General features: G+C 51.6%; 1 protein-coding gene across 1 annotated transcript in view; it reads left to right on the top strand.

Moving 5' to 3' along the window:
• The window catches only part of Pgbd5 (piggyBac transposable element derived 5), a 61,162-nt gene extending 38,722 nt beyond the window's left edge, over positions 1-22,440 (top strand). Inside the window, 7 exon segments of the mRNA XM_048450248.3 lie at positions 5,887-6,314; positions 10,552-10,635; positions 10,638-10,688; positions 15,491-15,671; positions 17,365-17,562; positions 19,043-19,148; positions 20,830-22,440. Of these exon segments, the coding sequence (XP_048306205.3) occupies positions 5,887-6,314; positions 10,552-10,635; positions 10,638-10,688; positions 15,491-15,671; positions 17,365-17,562; positions 19,043-19,148; positions 20,830-21,025 (1,244 nt within the window). The 3' untranslated portion in view covers positions 21,026-22,440.
• The last annotated feature ends 907 nt before the right edge of the window (positions 22,441-23,347 follow it).

Genomic DNA, 23,347 nt, shown 5'->3' with positions numbered 1-23,347 from the left:
CCAATTCTATGTTCTTTTAAACAGTAGCATGCGTGTAGAGAGGGTGGGTAGTGGTCACATGCGTGTAGAGAGGGTGGGTAGTGATCGCATGCGTGTAGAGAGGGTGGGTAGTGATCGCATGCATGTAGAGAGGGTGGGGAGTGGTCACCTATGTGTAGAGAGGATGGGTAGCAGTCACATGCGTGTAGAGCGGGTGGGTGGTAATTTTAAATATTCTTTACATCTTTGGTTCCTCAAAACAACAGACTGAATTGTGCTGAGTTTAGGCTCCAGCTGTCTGACCACTGGCCTGAGTTGGTTCTCAAGACTGTCTGGGTCCCAAATAAAAGCCCCACGTGGGGGCTGTCCTTACTAGGGACTTTATCCCATCTCCGCTTTTGTCTTTGTAAAAGCTCGTGATTTGAAGCTTAGGAAAGAATAGCTTTGCCGCAAGATGGGGCAATTAGAGGCGCTTTTGTGCTGGAAGCTTAAGTTGCAGATTAAAGATCCTTCAGCAGACTTGGGATGTAGCTTGCCAAGTGTGCATGAATCCCTGATGTTAGCTCCCAGCACCATATACACCAGGCGTGTAATTTCAGCACTTAGGATGTGGAGGCAAGGGGTCAAAAGTTCAATAGTGAAGTTCAAGGTCAGCCTGGGATACCTGAGATTTTGTCTGGGAACCAACAGTCATGTGGGCTGAATGTTCGTTGTACTTAGAGACTTATGTGTAAGTCTCTCTTTGGGATTGTGTAGGGATTGTGCCCTGGACTGGGCTGTGAGTACCTCGCTCCAACCACACTCAGAAGGAAAGAGGAAGCCTCCGTCACATTAGAGGACATACCACTCTCTATTCTGTTTATTGAGCACGTTTGTCTTGTGCTGTGGGTTGTGTTTCTAAGACATGGGGGCCGATCCCAGCAGGTAATGGCTTCAGAGGGTTGATTTTCTACATCTAGTCGTGAAGCTGTCTTGTGTTGATGTGGAGTTATGGTGAAGGCCTTTGGTACAGGGAACTCTTCTAATAAAATGGACCCAGCTGGAAAGGTGAAGGGTGCATTCCCCTGAGCTAGGCTGTCTGGTTTATGCTGGTTCTAACACTGTATTATTCGTCAATTTTCTTGTTGCTGTGACAGATACCTAACAGGAACAGCTTCAGTTAAAATGGTTTATTTTAGCTCACAGTTCAAAGAAGACAGTCCGCTGTGGAGGGGAAGGTGCAGAGGCAGGAGCATGAGGCTGTTGGTCCCATTGTCTCCAGTCAGGAAGGGGAGCGAGATGCAAGTTGGTCCTCACTTTCTCCTTCGTGCATTCTGGTACTCTGGACTGTGGGGTGGTGCCACCCACATCCTGGGGATGGTTCCCCATCTCAGTCAAGTCTCTGGGAGTAGCCTCACAGATGCTCTGACGGCATTTCCGTGATGAGTTTAAATCCAGTCAAATTGACAGTGAGGACTAACCACCGCGTGACCTTGGAAATGGCCCTGTAAACCATGGCAACATCCCTCTGTGACTTAGATTCCCCCTGGGGTCAATAGGGTTAATAACAGAACAGATTGCATGAAGCTGGTATCCAAGAACAAATAAATTATCATTTGAGAAGCAGACAGAACACACTCTTTAACGCATGGTAAATGATGTGTGTATGTTAAATTGGACATTCTTATATTTATGGCTAAACAAGCGAAGCGTTCCCTTGGCGGTACTTTTGGAGCTAACACTCATGAAGTATGTTGAAACATGGACAGGAGACAACAGACGGATCCCTGCAATCCCTCAGCTCCCGGCCTGGGGAGACACGAGTACCCTGCCTGCACCTCTTCAGGCCTTCACCCTTCTGGTCTCCTGGGCCTGCTGCTCCTTGCTTTGTCCCAGCCCTGTGCTCACTATCAAATGAGGACGCTGAAGTCTGTGCCTTGTCATTCTTGTACTTCTGAGCAGTACCGTCGTCTTGGGATCAGTTTCTGTACCCCAACTCCCCTTTCTCATTTTCTTCTTTCTCTTCTCTCCCAGCAGGGCGTGGGTGGGTGTACGAGGGATGGGAGGGATATAATTAGCATCCATGGAGAAGCAGCTCCAGCCTGCATGCTTTTCTGGGACAGCAGTACAATGAGGAGGACATGGGTGTCCAGGGACCAAGCTCTCTGCTGCCATCCACCCCAGCTGTCCTGCTACCTTTGCCCCAGTGCACACCCAAAGTCAAAGCCAGCAGAGGGCCCAAAGGTGGGACACGGGGCTCTGTGCATCCCATGAGCTGGGCCGTGTGTCCATGAAGGACCATGGGTCTGTCTGAGCTGTGACGAGCTGTACCCTTAGTGCCTTCTAACTGGATGTGTTTATGTTTATGAGACTGAGAGGCAACCTCTCACCCAGGTGTCCAAGTGGGCCCATCTGGGAAGGAAGTCTGGTACCTACACACGCTGCACACACACAGACCAGGAGGAGCCGGCTCCCACGTTGAGCAGGGAGCATGAAAGTGGTCCTTGGCAGGGATCATAGTGAGGTAGAGGAGGATTTGCATCCACACCTGTCTGTTAGGCCATTTGGTTCTCAGTGACATCACTTTCACCAGCATCTCCCTCAGTCTTGCTGTTGCTAAAGAGCTGTGTTTAAGCAGGGATCTGGCCTGTGTTAGAGGTCTTAGCTTTACCCCTTTGTTTGGGCTGGAAGAGCCAGACCTGTCCCTTGAGCCCTGTGGTGTGAACCTGTGCTCGGAACTTAGATCTTCCACTCTGACTAGACCCTAACGACAGGTGACACTGCTTTCGGATCTCTCCCCAGTGTCCAGGCCTCCTGGTTATGACGTAAGGTCCCTGCTCCCTTAGTTACTCGTCAGATGCCTTTACCCTGTTTACCCCACAGCAGGAGGGTGTCACGGAGGAGAGAGATACATGGTTGTTCCCATGGGGGCATGTGGCATTCTTAGTAATCCACCAACAGCAGGCAAAGTCCCATGCAGAGCTACAAAGTCAGCTCGCTCTAAGTCACCCAGAGAGCATGGGCTGTGTCCTACTTCCAACATTCTCTCCGTATGGGGCTCGTGCCCCTCGGGGCTGACGTCAAGTTATGTGGGCCGTGCTAGGAAGCTAAGTGTTCTTTTTGTGAGACTGCGGGCAGGAGCTGGATCAACCACTTAATTCCTTTTTCATGGCAGTCAGCCTGTGTCACCATGTTCCGAGTGACAGGGATCATAGCCACCAGGAAAGACCAACAAGGGAGCTCATCAACCTGGACGGGTCAGGGAGCCCAGCCACTCTGCTGTGGTCGTGAAGCAGGCCGGAGTGGGACTCAGGGATCCGGAAATGGCATGCATGGGAAGGAAGAGAGAATTCCACGCCTCTCTCTCAGCACAAGGCAGCAGTTACAATGCTGGTTCTCTCCCCTGCTGAATGCCATTCTGAATAATTTATGGCTCCACCCACTAACTGCTGAGATGTTCACTAGGGCCGTTAAGGCACACCAGCAAACACAGCCCTGTGTTTCAGCACCCCCATGCCAACTGGACTGCCGCCTGGGTCAGCGTGGTGCACTGGTACCAGCTGGGCTACCTTTCTCCGGTGTGGCAGGAGACGGAATACGGTGGCTACCCGCTGTCTAGGTGAACTGAGAGCAGAATTTGCTTCACAAAGCCCTCGGTGATTTCCTCTTGGTGTCCCAGCAATAGCTGCCAGGCCTTGGGTTTATCTCCTCCTGCCAGTGCTATGCTGGGGATTATGTGGCCTTGTTCATCTTACTTTGTAGATAGTCTTTTGAAGCTGGTTTCCCTCGGTCCATTCTACAGAGAGTAAACAAGAGCTGGGAGCAAGTGGCCAGTCGGATGCACAGTGAACTGAATTTTAAGTGATCTTGCTAGGGAGGTGGCTTGGAGGTTAAAGTGCTTACCTCGCAAGCGTAAGGGTTAGAGTTTGGATCCATATCTGTGAGCTCTGGGTTTGGTTGAGAAACCCTGTCTCAGTGGATAAGGTGGGCATGAATGATTGAAGAAGATTCACAATTTCAACCTGGGGCTTCCATATGCACGTGCACACGCACAGGTGTATGTGCACCCCCACACGTACCTATTCACATGCACACATGCACAGACACACATCACACACACCCATGTACATGGAAACAAAAAAATGTTGTAGTTGCATCCCTGGATCCAGCCACTGCTCAAAAACCCAGCCGTGTCATTGGCTCTATCTGTCTTCCTTTTGCTGTGAACAGCTTGGTTTTTCACAGACCCTGCAAGCTGGTGGGAAAGGAAGGCCTTTGAAGCTCTGGAGAATACACGCAGTTTTTATTAAAAATTGCCACACAGATGCAAAAGAAAGCATGATTCCTCCAAACCAGAGCATGCTGCTTCAAGCCTGTTTAATAGAACTGCAATCGGTGGTTCCTGAGAATCATATAACCACACACATGCTCTTAGGAGGTAGAGGCAGGTGGATCTCTGAGTTCGAGGCCAGCTTGGTCTACAGAGCAAGTTTCAGGACAGCTAAGGCTACACAAAGAAATTCTGCCTTAAAAGAGAGAGAGAGAGAGAGTTCTTGATTTTAGGGTAATGCAAAAGCAGTGGTGTATTCGAGTAGGAACCATATTTGCATTTTAAACCTGGATTTTTTTCTCTGACCGGCATTATGTCAGCTGGTAACAGCTGGTAATCCTCCTGTTTGGAACAGTGATGTTAAGCTATGGTTCCTGGTCGGCTGCCATTGTGAGGGGAGCAGCCAGTACCCTGCAGTGTGCTGTGATTGAATTAGAGCAGTCTGGTTAGGGCGGTGCATGCATTTTCCAATTAAAATGGTTTTGGTTCAAGGTGAACCAAATGTTATAGTAAGTTTAAGAGTCTTGGTGTGTGTGTGTGTACTCGTGTACAAAGAGGCTGTATCAGTAAAAATCTGTGAAGCTTGTCTCCCAGTGGTGAAACTGTCTTACATTATTCCCTTTGAATTAGCCCAGCAATGGTTTGAAATTCCGTGGGAATGCTTAGTAAAGTTTGCCTCTGCTGGCTGCAGCTGAAGCCCGGAAGTTTCCAAGTCCCCTTATCTCACACGGTACCTGCTAGAGAGCCACAGTGGAGCTGCAGGCTCCTCCCATCCATGTCTCTCCTCACATCAGTCTTCACGGGGTGGGCTGCATGTGGCAGAACTCTTGTTAGCTAGATTCTTGCAAGAGTGTTGCCACTGGTATCCTGAAGAGTGTATACGGGGGCTGCCTAGGTGTGATGTGTACGGGGGCTGCCTAGGTGTGATGTGTACAGGGGCTGCCTAGGTGTGATGTATACGGGGGGCCGCCTAGGTGTGATGTGTACGGGGGCTGCCTAGGTGTGATGTGTATGGGGGCTGCCTAGGTGTGGTGTGTACAAGGGGCTGTCTAGGTGTGATGTGTACGGGGGGCTGCCTAGGTGTGATGTGTACGGGGGCTGCCTAGGTGTGATGTGTACAGGGGGCTGCCTAGGTGTGATGGGTCTGGCAGCAGGAGGACCAGGGAACGGGAGGTCAAGGTTGGAAGGGACAGAACAACAGGGCTTTTCTAAGGAGACAGGTTTGGAAGGAAGGTGGGAATGATGGGTGTGTCCTGGGAGATAAGACAGTAGCCTCCAAGTGACTAGAAGCCCAGGGGACGGGAGGTCAAGGTCAGAAGGATCAGAACAACAGGGCTTTTCTAAGGAGACAGGTTTGGAAGGGAGGTGGGAATGATGGATGTGTCCTGGGAGATAAGACAGGAGCCTTCAATTGACTAGAAGCCCAGGGGACGGGAGAGCTGGGCCATGGCCTCCAACTGGGTAAGATGTCAGTCAGATGCAGGAGGGAGAGGGGCTAGAGAGGGTTGCTGGCCTGAGGCCCAAGGCCAAGAGGACCTGGCCCCTGTCAGGTGGTGGTGGCTCTGGGAGTGAACACTTGGTCTGTCTTTGGGTTTCAGGTCCAACCAGGAAGATGCCGCCCAGCGCTAGCGCGGTGGACTTCTTCCAGCTCTTTGTCCCAGACAACGTGCTCAAGAACATGGTGGTGCAGACCAACATGTATGCCAGGAAGTTCCAGGAACGCTTTGGCAGCGACGGTGCCTGGGTGGAGGTGACGCTGGCCGAGATGAAGGCCTTCCTGGGCTATGTGATCTCTACCAGCGTCTCGCACTGCGAGTCGGTACTCAGCATTTGGAGTGGAGGCTTCTACAGCAACCGGAGCCTCGCCCTCGTCATGAGCCAGGCCCGCTTTGAGAAGATCCTCAAGTACTTCCATGTCGTGGCCTTCCGTTCCAGCCAGACCACGCATGGGCTCTACAAGGTCCAGCCCTTCCTCGACTCCCTGCAGAGCAGCTTTGATGCTGCCTTCAGGCCATCTCAGACCCAGGTGAGGCCAGTGTGCATCTGTGTGTGTCTCCATGCATGTTCATGCATGCATATGTGTACGTGTGCACTTGCATGTGTATATCTCCACACATGCCCATGCATGTATATGTGTGCATGTTAACTTGCATGTGTATATCTCCACATACGCATGCATATGTATATCTCCACACATGCCCATGCATGCATGTGTGTGTGCACTTGTCTCCACATATGCCCATGCATGCATATGTGTGTGTGCATTTGCATATGTATATCTCCACACATGTCCATGCATGCATATGTGTGTGTGCATGTGTCTCTGTGTGTCTGTCTGTGTGTGTGAATGTCAGCCAAGGTGCCATTGAATGCCCTGAAGCTTTTCTTAGCTAAGGACAGGATTTAGGATGTCCTCTCTCCCTGTCCAGCCATACTTTCTCCAGTGACTTGAACGCTTCAAGGTCACCAGCCATCCTCTTAACCTTATGACCCAAACATGTTTATAAGGGATAGTGGGGGCTTGAACCCCAACCCCAGACATCTGGAATTCAACCTTTGCTCAGAGGTACAGCACATTCCCCTCCCCACATCCTCCCGCTCCATGGCTCTTCCAGCACTAGGCTTTGCACAGCCTTGTCTCAGGATCCCAGTCCTGGTGGTGTTGCCTTCGCCTTCTGGACAGCGAAGGGGGAACTGGAGCTGCGGCTCCTCTATTGCTCTCTGGGACTTCTTACATGCAGAGGTTCACCTGGCCACTCAGGGTAGAACCTGAAGCCATTTCCAGGGTCTGGTGGCCCAGAACCCCTGGCCCAGCCCCCTGACTCCCTCAGCTCCTGACCACCCTGCCTTCCATGGCCTCCTGTACCCAGAGCTGTCACACTGCCACACACAGTCTGTGTCAGACTCTCAGACTCTCTTCAGAATTGCTGTTGATCTAGCACACCGAGGAGGTGGCTGGTATCTGTAAAGCTCTCTAACTCAAGAAGTTGTGTGCCTGGTAAGTAAGCTGAGTTCCCTCTGTGGAGAGATCTGGTTACAGACGGACCATTCTTGATGCCCATGACTTTCTTCTAAGAGGCTCCTGCTAGGCTCCCATTCCTAACGTTCACTTCGGCCCAAGTCTGTAATGGTCCCCTACTCTGCCCAACTGGAAACACTAGGGTTTTCTGTGGGGGTCTGTTACTGTGTCTCAGGTCCACGGGCTTCTGAACTCTCTGCACAGGTTTCCCTACTGTTATAGAACTTGCCAGATGCCTTGTGAGAGCCAGAGGTGGGGTGGTGGAAGGGGATAGAAAGCTACATTCTTGCATGGGAACTTGTCTGCCCTTGTGTGTTGAAACAGTGTTCTTCCCTGCAGTCTTGCAAGAGCTGGGGTCAGACTTCCTCCAGTTCCCAGGAGTGACCCAGCGCTGTCTCCCTTGTACCACCATTGTGACTCTGCCCTGAACACACAGATGCTCAGGCACATGCACATGTGCCCATGTATGTGCACACACACATACACGTGTGCACATGCACACACAGGTACATGAGCTCTCGGTGTGCAATCTTGGAAGCTATCATTCTAGCAAATGTTACCCTTTGCAGAGGTTTTGCAGAGTCCTCAGAAGACCCCAGAATCTACCAGCAAATAAAGTCATTTTTGTGTGTGACGTTCACATACAAGTACATTATTTTCATCAAAGTCTTAACCAGAGAATATCCCTGGAGAGGGATTACACAAATAAGCAAGAGATGTTTGTCTACCATACGTGCTACCTGGCACACCCCGGTGGCTTGTCGCACAGAGGGGACTCAGGGATAGTGCTGTGTGACAGAGATGCTGGCTGTTTTCCCCAGAGGAGGAAGAGACTCAGATTCTTGCTGGCCCTGCTGGGATGCACTTATCAGTGTGGTTGAAGATCGTGTGGAGATGTTCTCGCTCGTTCACTGAGGAAGAGGACATTTGTGTGGCTGAGAAACAACAGAAGCATGTCAGGGAGACGGGCAGGGGAAGAGCAGGGAGCAGGGGCACCTCCATGCTGTCTTCCCTGTTCTATGACCTCCTTAGATTGTCCATTTTGCTAGATGGTTCCACACGGGGCTTTGGTTGTCTCATAAGCTTCAAGGAGTCAGGGACTATGAGGAACTGGGCACGAAGGTCTGGGCTGCAGCACAGGCCACCTTGTCCATTCCCATACCAAGCAGAGGCAGGGCACATCCTGAAGTCACTATCAAGATTTTCCACCAATAAAAATCCAAGGGGCAGAGTGTGCCAGTGCATACCAGTGAGGTGTGGCTGATGCTTTTTTAGGGAAAAGATTTATTTTTTTTTTTTTTTGTGTGTGTGTGTGTGTGTGTGTGTGTGTGTGTGTTTTGCCGGCATGCGTATAAGTACACTACATGTGTGCAGTGCCCACAGAGATCAGAAGGAGGCATTGGAGCCCCTAGAACTGGAGTTCTACAAGGTTGTGAGCTACCATGTGGGTGCTGGAAACCAAATATGGGCCCTCTGCAAGAGAAGCCATCTAAAAAGCCTTGAGGCTGATGCTTTTTAAAAATAGAACCAAAGGACTGTTACCAAAAGAATGCTGGGTCACGAGTGCAGAGCTCACCTTCCAGGGTGCCCGTGCCGGGCCATGGCCTAATGCGGCTCTTCGGGAGGACCTCATGCCCTGAACTGACTCAAACCTACCGAGAGAGACACACTCGACCACCGTCTCTAGGAGCTGAGGTCCTTGAAACTTGCTCCGCACGTGGTCCTCCCATGAATCCTGTCCCTGCTTGCCTGTGGTCACAAGGCTGCCGCAGTTGAGGACAGAGAATTACTCCAATCAATTTTGTTCACAAAAATAGGCAGTGGTTTGATGGTCCTCCGTTTAGAGCAGTGTGTCGTGTGGAAATCCGTGTGTCTGCACATCCTCTTACTTTGCTGCAGACGCGCACTCTCATAGCTCATAACCGTGGAGTGGAACCGGGGAGGGAATCGTAACATGCGCTGTGCTGCCTCAATGTACTCCCAACAGCTCCCAAGCACTTCAGTGTGAAAAAGCAACTTGGAGTCTTTTTATTTTATTTTTTTCTTTGAAAAGGTCATAAAATCATGTTATCAAGACGTTGACATAGGCAAAGGACAGTTAATGATTGCTCAGGGTGTTGGAGCTGGAGCGACGGCTCAGTGGCTCAGAATGCTTGCTGCACTTGCCGAGGATCCAGGCTCACTTCGGAGCACACATTGGACAGCTCACAACCACTCGTACCTCCAGTCCCAGGGTCAGATGCCTCTGGCCCCCGTGGACATCTTTGTAGTTGCTTTGTTTGTTTTCCGGTTTGCTTGCTTTTAATTTTGGGCCCCCAAATAAATACATGGAGACTTATTCTTACTTACAAATGCCCACCCTTAGCTTGGCTTGTTTCTAGCCAACTTTTCTTAAATTATCCCATCTGCCTTTTGCCTCTGGGCTTTTGCCTTTCTCTATTCTATATACCTTTCTTTCCTCCTTATTCTGTGGCTGGCTGGGTCGCTGCATGGCTGGCCCCAGCATCCTCCTCTCCTCCTTTTCTTGCTTCTCAATTCCTTCCCTAGACTTCTCTTCCTATTTATTCTCTCTGCCTGCCAGCCCCACCTATCCCTCTCCTGCCAGGCTACTGACCATTCAGCTTTTTATTAGACCAATCGTGTGTTTTAGGCAGGCAGAGTAACACAGCTTTACAGAGTCAAACATGCAACATAAAAGAATGCAACAATCTTCGTGTCATTAAACAGATATTTGACAGCATAAACAAATGTAACACATCTTAAATTAATATTCTGCAGCACATCTTCATTCATGTTCACATATGCCCCCCCACACACATACCCCTACACACACAATGACACAAATTGGGCCTGGTGGCCCTGGACCAACGATATAAATCACTGATATGGGCCACAGTCATACCTGGCTCCATCCCTGTGATGTAGGGTTTTGACATGACCCAAGGATCGAGGGTTCCAGATGCTCACAGTCACTGAAGATGGGCCTGGGACAGTGGCTCTGAGCCTGTTGTCTCATGCCAGGGAAGATCACAGGCACAGCCAGTGTGTAGGTGAGAGCACCCATGCTTCCCAGCTGAGTCCTCCCCAGAGCCGCAGTGTGGTTATGCTAACCCTTCGCAGGTAAGGAGACTTCAGGTCAGAGAAGCCAGGCGACTTCATCGTGGTCACACAGCCTTCCGAAGGTGTTGCTGAGAGCCAGACTCACACTGCCCCGTGAGCACTCCTGGTTTTCCTTTTCCCACAGGTGCTACACGAACCCCTGATTGATGAGGACCCCGTGTTTATTGCCACATGCACGGAGCGTGAGCTGCGGAAGAGGAAAAAAGCGGAAAATTCAGCCTGTGGGTCCGCCAGTGTTCTTCGACCGGCTTCATCATCCAGGTGAGTCGGGCACTGCGGAGGGGGGGATGAGAGGTGTAGGAAGTGGGGGGGGGGGACCCTGGGGAGACCCTGGGCCCAGTCAGCTCACTCTCTTCCCACTGTCTGTCACGCTCGGCCCCAGCACTCCAGCAGAGGGCAGTCTGTCTCTACCTCCTGTGGGGAAGCTGGTCCTTGGAGAGGACACAGCCATGATTGACTCCACCCCTGTCATGTAGGGGTTTTGAGATGACCCAAGGACCAGTGGTGCCAGACACTTAGAGGCACCAAAGATGGCCTGGGATACTGGCTTTGAGTTTGTCTCGGTGGAGGCAAGCCTTATTAAGGAGAATTTGGTAAAGGTGGGAGATTGAGGAAAAGAAGAAAAGCCCCTGAGAGCTGGAGGGTTTCCAGGAGGAAAGCCATCAGACTTCCTTGCCTAGGGTTCATCTGGGGCCATGGCAGAGACTGGACAATGGCTGAAGTAATTGCTTTGAGGCTGGTTATTCCTCTTGACTGCTGCGGGCTGAACCGAGGCAGGAACCACGAGCTCCATGCATGTCCCCTGACCCAAAAATGGCGATTATCGTGCGTTGTTCAGGCCATTGGGGTGGCTGGAGCCCAACTCTGTCTATCTCTGGGTCCATCAACAAAGTGCTGCCTTGAGTGTCTGCTGCCTGTCAGTCGCTGGCCGTGTTGCCAGCTCCAGCCTTATTGGCGTCTCAAGTGCTGTTGCTTGCACTGTGTCCTCTCTGCTCACATTTACACGGCCAGCCCACAGTTTCAGCGTCCAGTTACCTGCCGTGAATCGCCATCTGAAACTATCACTTAAACCACTCCAGGAATAGCCTTTCTTGAGTAGGGAGATGGAATCTGAGTCCACCCTGCATATCCACCCCATATACACCACCTGCCCATAAGTCACCTTGCTGCTGTCTGTCATTGGGTCGCCTAACACAGTGCTTGTGCCAAAAATGAGCCGTATTTCCGTATAGCGACCCAGCAGATTCGTCAGAAGTGTCTGGCAAAGTGCTAAGCCTAGACGCAGCGTGAAAGTTCTTGAATTGATAAGCAAAGAGGAACAGCTGAATGCCGGCTTGCTGAGGTCTGTGCTAAGAAGGAATCTCCTTACGAAGCTGTGAAGAAGGGAGGTTCGGGCTCATTTTGTTGCCATATTTCAAACGGCAAAAGGTGTAGCCACAGCTTGCGGCAAGACACAGAATAGTACTGTCTGTCAGATGTCTGCTGGGGGTCCTGCAACAATCCCAGGATAGTGGTGACGACTGAGTTTGTTTTTTTTTTTTTTTAAAAAAAAAGCACTTTGGGGGCTAGGGGTGTAGCTTGGTAGAGTGCTTTCCTAGCATGCACAAAGCCCTAGATTTGATCTCTAGCACCGCATAGCCTGGTATGGTAGTTCCTGCCTGTGAGCCCAGCTCTTAGAAGGTTGAGGCATGAGGATCAGAAGTTCAGGGTCGTCTTCTGCTACATACAAGATCAAAGCAAAGCTTTCATACATGAAGCACCCTGTCTTAAAAAATAAATAAATACTTAAAAAACAAACAAACAAAAAACTTCTGGGTGCCCAACTTCACAGTGGGCTTGTAGGCCGCATGCCACCAATGAGGGCTCCAAGCATGTAATCTGCTTGCTCACAACTGCACCAGCAGTAGGTGTTGCAGCCACGCCTCCAGTCTAGCACCCACGCCCTGTGTCTCCGGTGTCCCTTGTGAGGGGATGTACATAGGCCTCAGGGCTCTCTGGTGTGGCCAGACAACCCCCCCCCCCACCTGTATCTTCCCTGTGCACATTCGTTATGTACCTCTGTGCAGTTTGCCCATGACCGCATCATGTATATCCTCCCTGGCTCCTCAGAGCTGGTACATATCAGTGGCCTCTGCGTTCACCAGCTCAGTTGCTGCCGTGGCCCTCATGTTCTTCCAGGGATCACAGGGATAAACAGGAGGACCTCTTGTAAATTCCAGGCCAGCCTGGGCTGCAGAGTGAGACCGTATCTCTAAACAAGAAGTATAGAGAGGGTCTGTAAGGCAGTCTAATGGGTAAAGGTGCTTGTTACCAAGCCTGACGATTGCGTTTGATTTCTGGGACCCACGTGGTGGAACGTAGAGAGCTAATTCCCCCATGTTGTCCTCTGACTTCCACATACTCTCCATGGTGCACAGTGGCATGTTCACATGCAGGCATGCATGTGCACATACATACATGTACCATAAACTAATACATTTAATTTTTAAGGCATAGAACTTATTGTATAGTAGTGAGTTCTCCACCCTTGGGAGCCTCTAAGCACCTCTCTGGTTCCACTTCCAAATTCTTGACAGGGAGGAAAAGGCTGTTGGCTTAGCAGAGGGCCATTGTACACCATGGCCACCTTGAAGAGAATGCTCAGACTTGTCCCTGTGGGCAAAGTACTGAGCAATTTCAGATAGTCTTGCAAATGTGTGTCCTAAGCCAAGGACAAACTCTCAGCTGCCCGTCACTGGTGTTCGGGGAAAATTACCAGTCCCAGGAGAGCAAGATCCTGGCCTAGCATTGAGTCCTGACCATCTCTAGACCTGCACAAAAGCCAGTACACACCAATGACCACAAACTCGTGTCTTAGAACACATCAGTTTCCAGCTGCACTTTGTCAGTGCTGGTGAAGAAGGTCTTTTATAATTAGTGTCTCCTCCTAATTTAATCCTATGTTCAGCACCACCCCCACAAAACCCAGCATATCTGTAATTCCAGGGAATGCTTTACTTTTTAACATCCATTTTTTGTTTTATGTATATGAGTTTTGACTATATGAGTGTATCACATCACATGTGTACCTGGCGCCTGCGGAGGCCAGAAGAGGGCATCAGATCTCCTGGAACGATTACAGACTGTTGTGAGCCACCACGGAATGCTGGGACCAAACAGAAGTGCTCTTAAGCACTGAGCCATCTCCCCAGTCCTAGTAAACATTTACTGTTCTTTATGTTAGTCACTTTTCTTGTCACTAAGACCAAATGCATGACAAGAGGCAGCTTAGAAGAGGTCCGTGCTAGTTCCCTGCAAGGCAGGCACAGAGGTAGCAGGAGCAGTGGGTAAGGTAGCTGGCTACACCATGTTGACTGTCAGGAAGCAGAAATCTCAGTAGAAAACAGAGACCAAGGCATAATCCTCAAAGCCAGCACACCACACCCTTCATGAAGGCCCCACCTCCAAAAGATCCCTTAACCTCTCAAAGCAGTACCACCAGCTGGGGACCAACTGTCCAAACACACAAATGTAGGGAACATTTTGCATTCTGACCACAACCTGCAGAGATAGCCATTTGAGTATGTAGTCAGCATGTCTATATTACCCATGCTGACTGAAGCCGGAGGGGTAGAGACGTAGACAATCCTATGGCTCCCAGAGAGTGATGGACACTCTCAGTCTTGCAACAGAAGGCTCTTGAGCCCTGGGGGAACACAGTGGCTGGTGTTTTGACTTCAGCCTCGTGGGCCATGAACACAAGAGTCAGCTGTACCGTGCTCAGGCTCCCCTCTTGTAGGGTTGGTGCCAACATATATGTCTGTGGGACATGCAGTATATTTTTTTTTTCGGTTTTTTTTGAGACAGGTTTCTCTGTAGCTTTGGAGCCTGTCCTGGAACCAGCTGTAGACCAGGCTGGCCTCGAACTCACAGAGATCCACCTGCCTCTGCCTCTGCCTCTGCCTCCCGAGTGCTGGGATTAAAGGCGTACCACCACCGCCTGGCTAATTTTTTAAACCCTGGAACATAGTGTTTCTGAAGCTAAGGGTGGATGTGTGCAGAGTCAAAACACTTTTATTACGCTGCATTTACAGAAACTCCACGCAGGCCGGGACCACCAGCTTGCCGACCATTGCTGAACCCAGTGGCTCTGCTGTTCTGCCCGCTTCTCAGTGCAGTATTGCCCACTCTGTTGAAGGCTTTCTTGCTAAGCACATTCCTGTGCGTTGATGAAACACAGAGTTGGGCCCTTGCATTCTCTGTTCTCTTCAGGGGCACCTGTGCTTGGTAGGTGACCTCCCAAACTTACCAGACAGGATGGGTCCTGGCATGGCAGCCGGGTCTTCCACATGCTCCTTTTGGGTGTTTCTCAGAGAGCCGAGCAGCCCTGGCAGGTCAGATTGCTCCAGTGTCAGCATGTGCTGCAGGCCAGGGCAGGGCAGGCACGAGAGAATGGTAGTGGGCTGTGTACAAAGTCTCCGAGCATTCCCAAGAATGTCTGCTCTCTTTAGGGGACTAGTTGGTACCCTACATCGAATCTATCCTCTTTCCCACGCCTTTGGTGGCCATCACGGAGCCGGCATGGATTGTGTAGTGACTGCTTCCTAAGTTCAGCACCCCCTCTTTGCTGACCTGGCCCCTGGAGTGTGTCTGACCTCCACTGTGTCTCTGGTCTGGTGAGACAGGTGAGGCCTGCTCTGCCTGCCTTTGAGCTGACTAGTCATCTTGCCCAGAGGTCAGTACCTACATAAGAGCGTGCCTAGCCCTTGAAATGGCCCTTGCTTCTGTGTTTTTGATATTTTTATTTATGTTTGGGAACTGAGAAGCAGGTTTGCATCACTTTTAACTGCCAGTTTTGCCATCTGTAACTGCTTCTTTCCCACCTAGACTTTTCCAGAAAGAAGCCTCCAGGCTGAACCACCACTGCTCAGGTTTTGGGTGGCCATGGTGGCGACCTAAGACTGTACGAGGCTGATGAGATGCTGGGGTAGTTTCCTCGTGTTCTCTGCCCCATGTGTCCTGCAGCTTCATGCTGTGGTCCACGTTGCCTTTCACTGTCTGACCTCTGTGCATTTCCATTCAAGATCTATGTCCACCTGAAGGAAGGCGGTGGCCCAGATGGCCTGGATGCTCTGAAGAACAAGCCACAGCTCCATGGCATGGTGGCCCGGAGCCTGTGCCGGAATGCGGCTGGGAAGAATTATATCATCTTCACAGGGCCCAGTATCACCAGCCTCACCCTGTTTGAAGAATTTGAGAAGCAAGGTTTGTCCAGTAGCCACCCCAGCGTGGCCAGCTCCTTGGGGAAGGGGTGGGAGGTGAAGAGGACAGGAGAAGTGGCCATCACTGACTGCACAGGTGTCTCGGCTGCCCCGTGTCTGGGTTCTGGTGATCTCAATGTCCTGGGCTCATCATCTAGAGACCGCATTGGCACAGAGCTCTGCCAGTCTTCTGGGCACTCGTGTGTGTGTCCTTCGCCGTGTGGTTCTGGCCATCAAAGGCCTGGAGGAAAAGCTCCTAGTAGGAAGAGTCTGGAAAGTACGAGAATCACCCACCATCACTAGTGAGACTCCTTCCCATCTGGCAGAGACCTGTGTGGTCAGGGACAATCCCATGGGCCTCAGAAAGGTCTTGGGCTTCTCAGGACAAGAGGTTCTGTTTGTTCTTTGCAGACTTGATAAGCTTTTCATGGTTCTGACAGAGTTGGATGTAAAAATGAAGACCTAAATGCTAAGCTGTGCGTGGAGACAGCTCAGAAAGTGTCACTCACAGACAGAAGCTACTAGAATTGAGGCATTTTGTTCTGCCACACAGTGAACATCAGGCCTTAAAACTGAACCCTCCTGTATTGTGGAAGAGTAAGCAGCTTACACCCTGGGCCTTGGAAGCTGTGTTGAAGTGAGGGAGCAGTCCACCTCTGCACTGCAGGCTAAGTAAGGGTGACTGTCTGCACTGGCCGTCACGGCAGGCTCTGAACTCAGCAAGAGTACAGACTGAGAGGGGAAGGAAAGCTGCAGAACTGGTCCTAGAACACTTGACAGGAGGAGATCCAGCTCTCCATGAAACACAGTGGGGAACTGAGAGAGGCGTGACCTCTGATGGTGTCTGCATAGATGTATGTGATGGTCCACTCCTGCCTGGATTTGCTCTCTCTCTCTCTCTCTCTCTCTCTCTCTCTCTCTCTCTCTCTCTCTCTCTCTCTCTCTCTGCGTGTGTGTGTGTGTGTGTGAGAGAGAGGGGGGGGGGGCGGGAGGAAGGGAGGATGGGAGGGAGAGAGAGAGAGAGAGAGAGAGAGAGAGAGAGGGCAGGCGAGAGTGTTGGTACAGAGTATGCCCTGGACCACTGGGGCTGCTGGGCTGCTTCCCCAGGAGTCAGGAGTTGCTTCTGATATCCAAGGCTCAGTAAGCTAGGAGATGGGCAGAGAGTGATTGGGTATGGGCTTTTGTCTTTCTAAGGTTAAGTAATATAGAAATGACATCACTATGAACTTTTGGAAGCATCTAGAGTTACTGAGTTCTTTGCAGTGGAGTGCCATGTGCCTCATCACAGTGACGAGTTCTTAGGACTGTCAGGTGTGTCCACCCCAAGGACTCTGGCTGCATTGTTGGGCACAGCCACAGCACTTTACCATCTCAGCTGTGACCTGGGGTCTTTCCCTCCCTCAGGTCTTCTTCCTCTTCTTCTGGGAGGTACATGTGATAACCCAGCAAATACGGGTTTCTGGAAGCAGACGGGATGATAGGCCCCACGGCGCCAACAAAGGGCCCTGTGGATGAGCGCCATATTGTTGCAACAGTCCATTGCTCACACTCATCAGGGCCTTGGTGACCTTAGTGCGGTTCTTACAGAGGAAGGAAGGCACATCTGGGGGTTCTGCTCGCACCTCTCTCTCCTTCCCTGGGTTGGGGGTGGGGCACCCTGACATGGCACATGTGAGATTTTGCGTCTTTCCTGCCAGGGATCTACTGCTGTGGCCTACTGAGCTCTAGGAAAAGCGACTGCACGGGCCTCCCTCCATCCATGTTGACCAACCCTGCCACCCCACTCGCCCGGGGCCAGTACCAGATCAGGACAAAGGGGAACATGTCTCTGATCTGCTGGTATAACAAGGGGCACTTCCGCTTCCTGACCAATGCCTACTCCCCTGTGCAGCAAGGTGAGTAGGGAGTGTGAGTGTGGGCATAGGAAGTGGGGGGCATCCAGAGCACAAGCCTGGAGGACCCTCATGCTGGCTGTGTCCTTAGTCATTGTTCTGTCCTAGGAAGGGGCAGGGAAGAGCCTCGTGCAGCCCTTAGCTCGCCTTAGCAAGCTGGGAGGATTTGATTGACAAGTGGCTTTGTGACCTGCCTGCTTGTTAGGGTGCGGTGCTTCTGTTGTCTAGGGCATAATGATGCGCTACACTCTGGGTGGATGTGTGGATCATTTTATCATCGCGGACTCCTGCAAGCAAAGCGCCTGTGTAATCCTGGCTGCCAGGCGGCCCACTGCTTTCCTCACTGATTCTCTGGGGATTTAAAATCGATTCAGAACAGAGGGACTTAATTAGCCCAGAGTCTGTATTTAAAGTAACTGACAGTTAAGACAGTGTTAAACTGCTGAGAAAAAAATTGACGATTGCAAAGGAATCTGCAGAGCTGCTTCCAATGTGGCATTCCCATGCGCTGTTTGCATTCCTGTTTGCATGCTGGTAGTGTGACATGCAGGTTCCTGTGGCACATATGTGTGTGCGCGCAAGTGTGTATGTATATACACTGTATGTACATACATGTATATATAGTGGTGCAATGTATGTATGGTTGTGTTACATGTGTGATCCACATGTGCTTCTGCAGCAGTGTGTGTATGTTTGTGTCCTCCGTATAGTATGTGCTTCTGTAGTGTGACCTAAAACTAGTCAGCACAGTGGGACACCCTAAGCTGCTAGGAAGGATACCCCCATCTTTGTCCCTGTGTCCGGCAGAGGCTAGGCAGAGAGTGCAGGCCAGGCCAGGGGACAGGCATCGCACAGCAGCCATTGGTGAGATGGAATGGGGAGGTCCCGTGGGTTCTCCCTTGGTCCCCAGGCTCTGCTGGTTGTGACTTGTGCTCTGACTTTGGAGGCATTAGCTGCATTCCCTTTGTATGTGCAAAGAAAACATTCTGAGGTAGATGTGTCTGTCAGTGGATGGGTAACAGTGGGGAAGGCAGGGAACTTTCCATCCCAAGGCCCCAGGAAAGGACCTTGAGAGGTGTGAGGGGGTTGGACCTCCTTGCTCCTCTGTGATATAATCCATTAAGGATGCAGAGTCCCCTCTCCCGGCAGCCCTTGACCAAGTCACCCACTATGGGAAAGAAGAGAGAGCGCTACTTCCCCTCAGTTCCTTTCAGGCTTGTCCTGGTTGTGCTTCTTAGAGCTGCCCGTGGGTGTGTCATTGTCCCTGTGCCCCTTGAAGCTGCCGAGTCTTGGTGGCAGATGTCTTTGCACTTGCTGCCTTCAGCGTCCCCTCCCCCTCTCTGCAAAAGCATGCGATGGGTGGTGCTGATGCTGATGCAGTTCCCCATCACACCCCACACCACCCCCAGGAACTGGGCTGCCAGGAACACGAGGAAAGTGCCTAAGTGCCTGAAAGAGGGCTGAGCACCCATCTCCCCCACAGGTGTCATCATCAAGAGGAGGAGTGGGGAAATCCCCTGCCCTCTGGCCGTGGAGGCCTTTGCTGCTCACCTCAGCTACATCTGCAGATACGATGATAAGTACAGCAGGTGTGTGGGGGCGGCCGCTGTGCCTTCGGGTGGCGGTGGCTGGGGCTTTGCGGGACGAGCGACACCGGCACACTGGTGTTGGGAGGTAGTGTTGACCCAGACATGCTGAAGAGCATGTGTTTGGAGCATGAGGACCTATGAGGTCGTTTCTGGCCCTCCTCCAGGCCCCAGGTAGCCTACACACCCACCTTAGCTCTAGAGACCTCTGCACTCAGTTCACAGTCCAGGCCTCCAACCCCATCTGAGGTCCCCTTCCCTCACAAGATGCCAGTGATGGGCATCCTAGCACACCCTTCAGCCTTCATCCTCCATGGGCTTCGTCCATCCCACCCCCCCTCCCATCTGCCCACTGAGTCCTTGGTTCCTTTGCACAAGAATGCCCGTGATCAGGTGTGGGCTTATGCTGTGCATATACAGTATGCAGAAGGCACATGCAGTGTGTGCAGCAGATGTGTGTGACTTACATGCGCACAGAGCTAGCTAGCCTGCCCAGGTCTCCTGATAACCAGAGGAGGCTGTTGTGCACAGAGCCCAGGCCTCCTGACAACCAGAGGAGGCTGTTGCACATGTAGATGCCTTCATCACAGTCTTCCTACCCAGAGCAGAGCTAGTCCAGCTGGCCAGGTACCCAAGCTCGGCTGCCTGAGGGGAACCTCCATTGTTGGGCCTATGACCTGGTCAGGAGGGGAGAGCAAGACCTGTGTCTTCTCTGGAGCATCTAGCCTGTGAGAAGCCACCTCTTCTGCCTCAACAGGACGCTTACCACATCAGCGCCACAGCGTTTCAAAGAAGGTGGTGGTTTAGTGGACACAGAGGCGTAGTGTCCTGTGCCAGACACTCTGACGGTCTTCAGACATGATATGGCCAGGATGCAGAGAACATATATAGGAAAAGATAATTCTAAGAGATAAGGTTCTGGGCATGAATAGTGTCCTCAGGGCCAGTCCCAGGGTCCTGCGTCTTCCCCAAGGAAGAACAAATGAATAACAGAAACGCATCTGGGAAAGAGAGAGCACCTCGCAGGACCCGGAGCTGAGGGAGTAAGTACTTCAGGTGTAGATGGGCCTAGAGAAGGGCTTCGGGAAGAGGGCTGCTGGGGATGGGGTTGGGCCTGCTGTAGCCCCACCCTCTCTCCCTTTTTCTTCATTTTCCTTGAGTGAAGCTCACTGTGACAGGGCCCTACCCACAGCTGGTCCCTGGCGCCCCCACCGTATGGGTGTCTGCAAAAACTGTGACCAAGTATAGAGCCTCTGGAGCCCCTGGGCTCTCCTTCCCAGCTTGCCTGCCGTGTGACTTTTCTGAGGAGAACAAACACTTGTGCACCCCAGATCGGGCACTCGTTACAGATTAAAGAAATAGCTCCAATAGTCTATCCTAGTCAGCCAGCGAGTTTGTCATGGTCACTGAACGGGAGCATGGTCACTGACAGCGCCCAAAAGCTCTATTCCTGGGGCTCCCTCAGCTGGTTGGGGAGTCCCCTCCTCCCAGTATTTGCCATGGCTGATGTAGGGATAGGACCTTGTGAACATTGCACCCCCAACCCCCAAGGTTCAAGAGCTCCCTCTGCGAATTTTATTTGTTTACTTCCTGCGACTTAAAGAGCTTCCCTCCACGAGGAAGGGATGGAGCGTTTAAACCCCAGGAAACAGCTCTGCGACATTGTACTCCTCTCTGTCCCCAGGTATTTCATCTCCCACAAGCCAAACAAGACGTGGCAGCAGGTGTTCTGGTTTGCCATCAGCATCGCTGTCAACAACGCCTACATCCTGTACAAAATGTCAGATGCCTACCACGTGAAGAGGTACAGCCGGGCTCAGTTTGGAGAGAGACTTGTCAGGGAGTTGCTGGGCCTGGAGGATGCATCACCAGCCCACTGAGACTGTGCTGGCCCAGGGGTGGCAGGGACAAGGAGGGAGCCTGTCACCTGCCTGCCTGCTGGAGGGCCCATGTGTGGCCAGAGGGTCTGCTATCAGCATCACCCCCCGAAAGGGGGTGGGCTCCCCAGAGCCCGGTACGGGTGACTGGAGGGGCTATGGCGCGGAGGCTACCAGCAGCAGGACCGGTGGACCATGCTCTGCTGCCCAGAGCTTGAGAGATCATGACAGGCTCAAGTTCAGACCAGGCAAGCTTGCAAAATGGGCCACTCAGTGCCACCACTCAGCACCGAGGGACGTGTGTGATCAGCTTAGACGGCTCCCTTGAAAGAAGACATGCGGTGTGGTGCCGTTAAAACTCCATGAGACAGGAGCGGCTACAGCTTGCTGGCTAAACAGGGTGTTCCTGCTGCATCCTCCACGGGGCTGGTGGAGGGCAGGGCCGAGAGGGAACCGAGAGGTTCCCAGAGAAGAGCAATGCTGTTTTTTTATTTTTCAATATATCTTCAGGTTATTTTCCTACTGTTGCTTAAGGTCTACTGTAAACGAGATGTATCCCTTCCTCTCCCACCCCCCACCCCTCACAGTTCCCTGCATGATCACAGTTCTGTGTCTGGCCTGTGACAGGGGAGGAAGGGCCAGATGTGGCTGCACCTCCCAAGGCCTGGGGACCCGCAGGCTGTGCTCTTTGTCACCATGTCGTTGTTGGCAGAATTACTTGTTTTGAGAAATACGTAGCGTTGTGAAAACAAAATCCTCCAGTATCCTTTCTCCGTGTGTGGTGGTCCCCCAGAAAGGTACAGCTGGATCAGGAGGCCCTGGCTAGGGAACCGAGGTTGGGGACTTCCCACAGCAGGGGCCGGCAGCAGCTGGCAGGAAGGCATGTGGAACCCAGAGACCCAGGCCTTTCTGCCAGAGGTTGATGCATCTCCATGGAGCCTCCGCCCCGAGGTGGGTCCGCCATCCCCACACACGGGAAACGAGTGATTCTGCACCTTGCAGCAGCCCCTTCATCTGAGCTCCGCAGCCACCTAATCTCTTCAGATACACCATGTCCTCAACAGGGGCTTTGGGGCACTCTTCCGTGTCCATTTGGTGAGCTGAGGTGTGGCTGGCACCTCGTCGCTCCTGTGTCCTCCCTCTCCACAAGCGTCCTCACTTGTGGTGGGACCCACGATGCCACAGATCGTGGGCCCGATTTCAGATTGTGTTTGAGATAATCTTTGCTGTACCCTTAACTGGATTGCGAGCACTTTTGCCACGTGGAGAAATATATTTTTAATTTGTGACGCTTTTCTACAAGGTCCACTTTTTCTGAGTTCAGGTGTTTCCAACACTTAGGGAGACCAACGAAGGCCAATGACTTTTTCTTTTCTGTCCAAACAAGAAAAATAAAAATAAAAGTCTATTTAGATGTCGGCTGTTAGTCTGTGGCTTTGTTTCCAGGGCCAGGGTTAGAACGCTAACTCCTCTGCCCTTCCTTTCCCATCGTGTGACCAGGTACGTGTGAGCTAAACTGTTCGTGGAATCTTGAACCACAGAAGAGTTTATCAGAAGGAATCAGCGAGGATTTGATGTGTGGATATGCATATGAATGGTTGACAGTAGTTCTGAGTGTAGCTGTCCAGACTCCCCACACACACACAAATATTTTTAGTTTTGGTTACCTGAGGTCAATTGTGATCCAAAAATACTAAAATGGAAAATTCCAGAAATAAACCTTCCATAAGTTGTAAACTTTTATTATAATACATTGCTACACTTGTTGTATTTTATCATTAACTTCTTACTGTGCCTAATTAAACTTCATCACAAGAGTGTAAGAAAAGAAAGAAACACAGTGTGTAATTCCAGCTCCCACACATGGCCTTGGGTCTCTGCCACAGGAGGCCAGCAGGTGGCGCTGTTCTACTGGTGTTTGCACCTGTGACCTGCTGGAGCCACCCCAGGGTGTAGGTGTTCTTTGTGGTTCCGTTGCCACCTATTTTCTCTAAATAGTGGGAAGATGGCAGTGAGGCCGTGGGGGCACTGCAGCCTGTGAGGGTTAGCAAACCCTCAGCTTTGGGCCTTGCTCCTCAGGTGTGCCTTGGAATGGCTTTGGGCACCACTGTCATTAAACTCACTGGACGAGGCCAGTGTCTCCTGGTCCTGAAACAGACACTGACTGTTCAGGAATCAGACGTCTCTGGTCCCTGTGTCCGCTTTCTGTCACCCAGACAGAAGGCAGGCCAGTTAGATCACAAGGCCAGGCCATCTTTCTCACAGCTGCAGGCGTCTTAGCACGTAGCTCACCCTTCTGGTTTAGCAAGGCAGGATACCTTGACA

This window comes from Myodes glareolus, chromosome 22, assembly GCF_982192425.1.
Source record: "Myodes glareolus chromosome 22, mMyoGla1.1, whole genome shotgun sequence".
NCBI lineage: Eukaryota > Metazoa > Chordata > Mammalia > Rodentia > Cricetidae > Myodes > Myodes glareolus.
The sequence above is the reverse complement of the archived record's forward strand: the minus strand, read 5'-3'. Positions and strand labels throughout refer to the sequence as shown.